Source organism: Palaemon carinicauda, chromosome 30 (assembly GCF_036898095.1).
Source record: "Palaemon carinicauda isolate YSFRI2023 chromosome 30, ASM3689809v2, whole genome shotgun sequence".
NCBI classification, from domain to species: Eukaryota; Metazoa; Arthropoda; class Malacostraca; order Decapoda; family Palaemonidae; genus Palaemon; species Palaemon carinicauda.
Genome location: NC_090754.1, coordinates 12,024,321 through 12,033,801, shown reverse-complemented (window position 1 = coordinate 12,033,801; position 9,481 = coordinate 12,024,321). Strand labels below are relative to the sequence as shown.

The 9,481-nt window shown below is 41.6% G+C and overlaps 1 protein-coding gene across 1 annotated transcript; it reads right to left on the bottom strand.

The window, feature by feature from the left end:
- Nucleotides 1–1,422: 1,422 nt before the first annotated feature.
- Nucleotides 1,423–3,188, bottom strand: LOC137623390 (uncharacterized). Its single transcript, XM_068354224.1, has 2 exons — nucleotides 2,152–3,188; nucleotides 1,423–1,651 (listed from the first exon to the last, which is right to left on the bottom strand). Exons 1-2 carry the CDS (start codon nucleotides 3,186–3,188, stop codon nucleotides 1,423–1,425), a joined length of 1,266 nt encoding a protein of 421 aa, XP_068210325.1.
- Between the last annotated feature and the right edge of the window lie 6,293 nt (nucleotides 3,189–9,481).

Genomic DNA, 9,481 nt, shown 5'->3' with positions numbered 1-9,481 from the left:
TTACATAATTTGATAAATAATTTTTTACATTGTAATTTTGCCCAGTCCCACCATAAAAGTATGTTATCAAATGTACTATTCTTCTGCTTTATAAACTGCCATACATGCAAAAATTTCTTCAATTTCATCAGAATCTAAAACTGTAACATTTAACTTCCAATATCCTGTGCCAATTTTTTTGTGTGCTTATGTTTAATTTCAAAACAACCATACTATGATCTGAAAAACTTATTGGAATGGTGTCTGCAGATGTTATGTTACCAAATAACTTTACAGTATAAATCCTGTCTCTTCTGGATCCACAGTTTTTGCGTATATAAGTGTATTCTAATATCCTGTTTGTGTATTTGTAATTATCCTTCAAAGCAAGGTTTTTCACTAGAGTACTCATAGACTTAGACAGCAAGGCATTGTTATTATTACTACAATCTCTTATGCATGTTATACAGTTGAAATCACCTGCAAAAATAAGATAATCAATATTATATTCCTGAAAAAGTCTTCCCTTTCATGCAAATTTACTTGCACCAGATGGAGCATGCACATTTATAATAGGTATAATGAAGTTATTGTAACATACTCTTACACCAACAATTCTACCATTTGTATCCATATCCATGGTTAGTAGTTATCATTTGTTTTATCATTTATAAATATCATTGTACCTTTTTTTTTTTAAATTGATTGATGTATTGAACACTATAAACATAAAATTAGAGAGATAACCCAAGCCTGAAATTGTACATGTTGGTAACTTCCTTAACCTTAATTGGTGGGGCAAGAATACAACTTAAAAAGTAGGTTCTCAATGTCTATTAGAGTAAATACACAAGATAAGTGAGATATAAGAGAAGATAACTTATCAACTAAGGGTACGTAGACAGACAGACTGCATCATGGGAACACAACAGATAAGTGTTGCCAGTGCTGACTTAATGTTGCCATATCATATTACTAACATTACAGGATTTAATCTACTGATATGCAACATCTGAAATAATAGTTGAAAGTACATAATACGGTTAATAATACGTACAATAATAATAATAATCATGATAATGCAGTAAATGGTAAATACAATAATAATAATCATGATAATACTGGTACATTTGAAATGTGTCTTTCCATGTACCTACACCTCCCTCCTACCCTTGTAGTGCATTCTCAAGCGAACTCCTTTTCTATGAGTCTTTGGGAACAACGTGGATTCATAGGAGGAATTGTGACTTAGGACTCTCTTTCTAGGTCCTGGCAAGGGGCCACAGGGACAGGGAGAGAGGGGTCACCAATAGTGGGTGGCACTGGACGAACAAAACAAGAATTATGCCACCACACACGACCACTAGGGAGACGAATTTGAAAGTGATTTGACTTTCCATGGCCCTTGACGATGCCAACTTTGTCCCAATGATGAGAGGTTGGTTATTGAATCCGAACTTGCTGTCCGACGCTCATCTTAGGCAGGGAGTGGGCATGCTGGTCATACTGGGTCTTTACCTGCTCGTAGCGGGCGGCAGCAGGGCGGTCACAGTCTTTAGTCTTGACCTGCCACTCCTTGGAGAACGCTTTTGGATGGGCATGAATACATGACCTGAGAGGCCGGCCATACAGGATCTGGGCAGGGGAGCGTCCTGTAAAGTTAGGAGTATTCCTGAGTTCCAGCAAGCCACAGTCAAAATCTTCATTATCGATGTTGCCAGTATGAGGTGCTTAATTGACAGCATTTTCGGCATGACCATTCGATTGTGGGTAGTGGGGTGAGGTTACTATGTGTCGAACTCCCCATCTCTTCATAAAATCCTTGAACTCTGCACTGGTGAATTGTGGCCTTCTATCTGTCCTAAGGCGAAGAGGAACACCAATTTCACAGAAGTAGCGGTAGAAGATCCTAATAGTATTTAAAGCTGTAGTATCGCCTTTGCAGGGGGCAACAACAGGCCATCCTAATAAGCGATTGACGATGACTAGGAAAGACTTCCCTGCAACAACAAAGAAGTCAGCTGAAACTGACTCAAAGGGTCTTGTTGGATTGTCATCATTCAGTAGAGTTTCCTGCTGCTGAGATGGCTGCAATGTTTGACATGCCTCACAAGCTCCGACAGTATTGGCGATGTCAGAGTCAATGCCGGGCCAGAAAACTGACTGCCTTACTCTGAGCTTGGTTGCTTCCACAAGTGGGACAAGGTGCGGCGATGTAGGGCGGCAGGAACAACAGCTCTTGCTCCATACAGGACGAGGTCACCATCGGCATAGAGATTTGTACGTAGTTTCCAATATGGGAGTAAGGAATTGTGCAGGTCATATCTGTTGCGAGGTAATCCTGACGTGACACAATTGAGTAGACATGTATATGAAGGATCTGCTCTCGCTACGTTGCAAAGATCCTGAAGTATTCTGTCAGCATCTTGAGCTGAAGACTTGTCTGAAAGAGTAACGGCGTTCATGGCTATGACAGTCCGAAGATGAACAGCAGAAGAAGCACCCGAGATTTCGTCCTCCTGTGTAGGGTGGCGGACTGGGGATCGAGACAATGCATCTGGAACACAGAGTAACTTCCCAGAACGCCACATAGCTGTAAAGTTGCAGGGCAAGATCTTCTCCTTGAGGCACTGGAGACAGGAGTTCTCGATGGCATCCAGTGTATAACTGTTCAGAATAAGAATGAGGGGCTGGTGATCCGTCATGAGAGTAAAGTGCTGTAGGCCAGCTAAGCATAGCTTACACTTTGACATTGCCCAGACAACGGCTAGCATCTCGAGCTCAATGGTAGCGTAATGTGTCTCTGCATCAGCGAGAAAACGAGAACCACACTGAACAGGGAGAGAGGGGTCACCAATAGTGGGTGGCACTGGACGAACAAAACAAGAATTAAGCCACCACACACGACCACTAAGGAGACGAATTTGAAAGTGATTTGACTTTCGCAGGTGTCCATTACCATGGTCCTGTAGGAGAGCATATCCAATGCCGTTGAGGCGTGAAGCGTCCATTCGAAGAGCAACGGGTAGGTCTGGGTCAAAGAGGGCGAGAACTGGTGGACTAGGGAGGGCTAACTTGACGCGTTGAAAGGCTTCATCATGGTCAGAAGTCCTGACACATATCCTCTTAGAACTCATCAGGGGGTGTAGAGGTTGGGCTGCAATGGAGATATCAGGCATAAACTCTGCTAACTGGTTGACTAATCCCATAAACGATCTGGGGTCCGTCAGGTTAGTGGTGGGTCGGAAAATCCTTGATCGCACTGACTTTCTTGTGGTCAGCTGAGATGCTGTCTCCCGAGAGCGTGTATCCGCAGAAGTTCACAGAGGGAGCAGCGACCAAATATTTGTCCTTGTTGACTGACTGCGATCCTGAACTTGTGGCACCTGGTGAGCACTTCGTGGATACGATGGAGGTGGGTAACGTAGTCTTTGTCGTAGAGAAGGAGGTCATCTATCACCTTAAGACAGTTTTGGACACTTTGAAATGCCATATCCCCTCGCAGGTATAAAAGCATCTCCAGTAGCTGTGAAACCCATCGGTCCTCTGCAATGTATGAACCGACCATATGGCGTAATAAAGATGGTTAAATGACGATCTTCTTCAGCCACTTCCATCGGCCAGCACCCATACAGAGCATCAGCCATGGTGAAGAGATGAGACTTATAGTCCACACTACGAATAGCTGTGTAGGGTGTGGGTGAAGGGTGGGCTGGACGAGAAACTTAGCTGTTCAGCTTGGTTAGATCGACGGTGATACGTACACCTGTTCCATTCTTGGTGATGATGACGAGGGGGTGGCACCAACCTGAAGGGTCATCACCAGCTGGTTCGATTATTCCTAGGGCCACGATGGAATCAAGCTCTCTTGACTTGGTCCTTAAAAGCAAATGGAATCTCTCCTGGGGTGTGGAGGACGAAAGGCACTGCACCATCTTTTAGGTGGATTCTCATGGGAGGACCAGCCATATGCTTGAGAGTAACTGTCTTCAAATCTTCTTTCGAGACCAACATATCTTTAAATTCCTGAAGAAAGTATTTCTTGGCTGCCGAAGGTGATGTAGTTGCTGAGATGGGCAGCTCCTTGCCATCCATTGACATGTTTAACTTCTAAAATGGGTTTGGGGAAGTCTGGAGATATTATGGACAGTTCTTGGCAATGACCATAGGATAAAAGTGGAACGTCCACATTTTCGTGAACCTGAATCCTGGCAAGACATGATCGCTTGCCTAAGGTAAGGGTAGCTTGTAATAAACCCAGAGCAGGTGACATCGGAGATCCATCCACTATGAACGTCACATTCAGCGGAGGTGGTTGCAAGCAGCTCCTGGAGATACCCATGGTGTCCAGGTGTTGCTGTCTGATAATGGTGACGTCGGCACCTGTGTCAGGTAACATCTTGATGCAAGAGTTAATATCGCCAGATGACAAGAGGACACAGATAGATTTGGGCGTCTTGAAGATGATGGAAGGCAATCCTAAGCAACGACAGCTGGTCCGTGAATCTTGATGTTTGTTGGATACTGCAGAAGCACCACTGTTGCTTGAAGATCTGTCTCGATGACCATTTTTCTTGTCATCCTTGCAGCTTTCATCAAAGTGTCCAATATGGTGACAATGACGTCAGTGGACTTTGCTGGCAGGACACTTCAACGTCCTGGACCAATGGCCAACACGGTCAAAGTTTTTGCACGTATTGTTGGCGGCAGGGTATTTATCAGGTTTGTGCTGATGGGCATAATACTGGAATAAAACGGCTGGTTTAGAAGACTTCGGTGAAGGTGGAGGCTTCCCGCTTCATTTCTTGCTTCTCCTGTAGGCTGAAATGGCACACAACTGGCTGGCTGGGCCACGTATGGCAGAAGTTGCAGTTTAGCTGCCTCATATGATCAACAGGTTGTGACGAAATGTTGTAGAGGATAGTTGGCGTCCAAGGCAAACAACTTCTGGACCAACTCTGCATCTCGAATACCCATCAAGATAATCATTTTCAGTTGGGTGTCTTCACATGCAGCGGCATTACCTGGCACAAATCAAATTTTTCTGCAATGCGTCGAAGTCTCACATAGAAATCAGCAAAAAATTCTCCTTCCCTTTGCTTAGAGCTAAGCAACTCTCTTCGGCAAAGGACTTCATTCCTCAATTCCTTTATATGCAACTGTGGAGCATCCACGACTTCGTCTACGGACTTATCTGTAGAGGGAGAAATCTGTAGTGTGTGTTCTAAAACACGTTGTGTTTCAAGGGTTAATCACATCCTCAGCTGGATCATTTGTTTTTCACGTGGAGGCTTAGAAAGATCCACCATAATAGCATAGTCATTCCACCGGCGTCTCCATTCCTTGAAGATTTGGAATGTTGCATCTGCCTTTAGTGAGGGTGGCATTTGGGCTGTTGCCTTCTGTGGAGGTGGAAGAGCGGGTTAATTGGAGTTAGAATTCACCTCTCTGCCAGGTATATGGCTGCCTGGATGAGAATGGACGATCCGGGCAAGATTTTGAATGAGAGCAGTAAACCTCGCATTTTCTTCTTCCCTTCTAAGATCATCCTCTCCTAGACAAATTGCTTCTTGTTCCCTTCTTCTTTCTTCTTTACGTTGTATTTCTTGTCTTCTTACTTCGTCTTCCCTTCTTCTTTCATCCTCATACAAACAAGATTCTTATAAAAAACGAATTAAAGTGAGGAAATCAGTCCCGGTAGCTTCAGAGGCAGATGGGTAATAGTAGTGGGACTCAAGAGTGGTGGGAGGGAGAGGCAGCGTGCTCCAACACTTCCCTAACACTGTGAGTTTGGGTAGCATCAGCGTTGTGGGCACCCATATCATTGAATGGCCCCTATTCTGTGGGCTCTTCTAACTGTTCTGCAAGCATATCTCTCCAGGCCATTATTAGTTTCGATGTGCAGTGGGCAAAAATACACTTCCAACAAAGTTATCAAAAACAACACGAACTGCTTTGAAACAAGAATAATAAGAAAAGTTTAAAGCAAAGCGAGTGTGTGCGCATGTGCATGAACACGTCAGCCAGCGACTCTGTGAGTTGAGGGAACCAGCAACTCTGCCTCCAGGGTTGCCAGGTTGGCCTTTATCAGGTCAAAAACTCAAAATTTGTCCTTTTTTCGTGCTAGATACCTAAATTTGGCCTTTTTGAAACTGGTTAGCCTTAAATGCGGTATTTTCGGCCTTTTTCTACTATTAGGTTGGCCTTTTAAAGCTGCAGTTGATCAGACGTTGGCCTTTTCTCATTTGGAAAACCTGGCAATTCTGTCTGCCTCAGGCAGTCACCCCGTGACAATGAGTAAGACTGGATGTGGCCATTCATGCTCTGACTGAGTCCCAACAGAAGGTTTGCTTGCTTCTTGAAATAGCAGAGCAAATAAAACACTGGGACGTAAAAAAAGAGCACTATAAAAGCATAATTCACTGCACAACACTTCACTGTTTTCTTGCACCACTACACTGCACATGAAATAAGGATAAATCGAATTACAACGAATACACATTTGAACTGAGAGTCCATTAATGGCATCGACCAGTTCCTCTTGTCCACGGCTTGAAAAAAGTTCTCATAATACGACATTGTAAGTTCACTGCGCCATGTACGGGTTGGTAACATCCTTAACCTTAATTGGTGGGGCAAGGATAAAACTTAAAAAGTAGGTTCTCAATTTCTATTAGAGTAAATACACATGATACTTGGGATATAAGAGAAGATAACTTATCAGCTACAGGGACGAAGACAGACGGACTGCATTATAGGAACACAACAGATAAGTGGTGCTAATGCTGACTCAATGTTGCCATATCATATTAATAACATAACAGGAATTAATCTACTGATATGCAACATCTGAAGTAATGGTTGAGAGTACATAATAAAGTTAATAATACGTACAATAATAATAATCATGATAATGCAGTAAATGGTACATACAATAATAATAATCATGATAATACTGGTACATGTGAAATGTGTCTTTTCATGTACCTAAAGAAATATCTTCAAAGTTATGTTCTTGAATTAACAGAAGCTCAATTTTATAGTACATAATAAGGGACATAATTTTCTTTTGTTTAATTACCTCATGTAAGCCATTGATATTTAAAGTGGCAACAGAAAGAGCCATTACAAAAACAAACACAGAAACTATTACGTTTTCTTTTTCTTTGATAACCTATCTTTCCCATTAATTTTTTTCCTTCCTTGTTTCTTTATTGGATTTTCCTCAATTAATTTTAATTTACCTACAGTATCTAAATCTATATTCCACTGGCCTTTTGGCATCACGTCTGAACCTTTATCATAATTTTTCAAATCGTCTTCAATATCACTGACTTTATTTACCTCTACATCCATGTCACGTTCTTCAGTAGCACCACCCACTGATTCATCATCCCTATGCACTAAAACTGCTATATTGATTTCCTTAAGATTTCCTGGTTCTTCATTTACATCATCCTCAACGGGAAAGGGACTTTCAATAGTGTAATGAATACAAGGTTCATCCTCAGTTATTTCCATAACTTAAGAAGCTCCTTCAGGAGCACTTTTCATTGCAAAAATGTCACTGTCACTATCAGTTAAATTATCACTATTAGTTGGAACATGACATTCCAAGTCACGTGATCGATCATCTATTTCGACTGTGTCTTGATGAACAGCAACATCATCAAAATTCTTGAATAAGGGAATGGTCACTAGTTGTTCTCCTACTGCTTTGCATAAGTCATCTATCTGGTCCTCTCGAATGTTGCTGGATTCTACTTTATCATTTTCAGTGCTCTTTCCAGTACATGGTTGTTCCACATTTCCTTCATTACCTGTTGCCAGTTGAACATCAGGAGCACCATCATCTTCTGGTATCCAGCCCTTATCAAAATCCTTGCCGGGCAGTGGTGGGAAATCATTCAAATTGAAAATATATAACTTAGGCTCACTATCCGTATTACAGTTAACTGCCATATGAGAGTCTCTTCCTCGCTTGTAACACGTCTTTATCTGGCCATTATATAAAAACACAACATCATAACCACAAATACTGATGGAGGATAGGATATTTTTCTTTATTTCCATTTTCACAGTGCGTGTTACATTTTCCAGACCACTCGCTCTCCCATGAGAAAAAGTAGTATTTCCGAGATGAAGAACTTTCCCATACAGTTCGAGGATACTAAATAAAAGGGAGTCTTCTATATCAAAATGTGCATAATATATTGATACATAAGTATATACACTGCTCAAATTTACTACAAGGGCCTTTTCGCCATTACCGAAATGAATCACGTTTTCTTCGTACTATCGTAAAAAGACATAAAACCCTTCCCCTCAATAAATTTCACAGCCACTCTGATATTTGGTATGTTCTTAAACCCTCGTATGTTTTTTCACTTATCTTTAACTTATTACATATGAAACCACATACCGACTCATAATTAGGGGGACAAAAATTTTAAACCAACTGTAGTCTTTGGTTTAAGTCTCCCAGACATTGAAAAGAGTTTTGCCATCGTAGTCTGGTAGAAAACGCTTCGTTTTCTATAATGATGTCATATCGCCTGAGGCGACATGAAACCTCCTGTTTGGCGATTCCTTGGAGGTGTATCGAGGCAAACTACGCCTAATAATACAAAACTATGACACAAACATGTTTACTTGAACACTAATTAGTTCACTGACATCTTACTCACAAGTTGAAGTCCAAATTCATAAGAAAAACCTCGGAAAACCGTCTCAAAATCACAAAATGAGCAGAGCGTTCCAAATAGCATTTGTAAACAACCAAGGCTTTTACTTCCCCCTCTATAAGAGCTGGAATTTGTTGGTTTGTTTTTATTTTCCACATATTTTCGTAATAATGTATTCTTTGATCTCTGTTTCGGTTTTCATTTTCATAAATTTTTTGGAATTTGAAGGATGCATTATTACTTGTTTGATATCATCTGCATAGGCATATTATGTGTTTAAAGATGAATTGTATTCGGCTACTACAGATAGATGTCGGTATTGACTGGAATACTAGGTGTCGGACTGTCAGGTGAAAGCGTGCACCAGATGCCTATAGTCCGTGAGCATGACAAAAATCATACCTTCTAAGAAGTGACAAAAGTGACAGACAACCAAATGCACCGCCAGAAATTCACGGTTAAAGGTAGAGTAGCCGGATTCTGCCTTGGACAGTCTTTTACTGAAGAAGTACAATGGGCTCGAGTACTGCGCCTATAGTGACCTCGCTGGTATCAGTGGAGAGAATGAGAGTCGAATGAGACACATTAAAAGTGAGAACAGTAGCAGTTGATTGGACATTCTTTGTATTACAAAAGGTCACTTCTTGATGAGGATCCTTTGATTTGTGCAAGTAGGTCACGTTAGCGATGTTCGCGAGGGGGTAGTGATCCAGTTTTGTAAACATGTTCAAGCCCTTGTAATCCCCAAGGTGTCGACAAGTAAGAGTCTGCATTGACTAGCCATCGGTGAACAACATCAACAAGGGAGAGAAAATGCG

Coding starts and splice junctions, on each gene's coding strand:
- LOC137623390 (XM_068354224.1), bottom strand. CDS start 3,188: ATGGGATTAGTCAACCAGTTAGCAGAGTTTATGCCTGATATCTCCATT. Junction 1,652..2,151: donor TGGAAGCAACCAAGCTCAGA/GTAAGGCAGTCA, acceptor GCTGGAACTCAG/GAATACTCCTAACTTTACAG.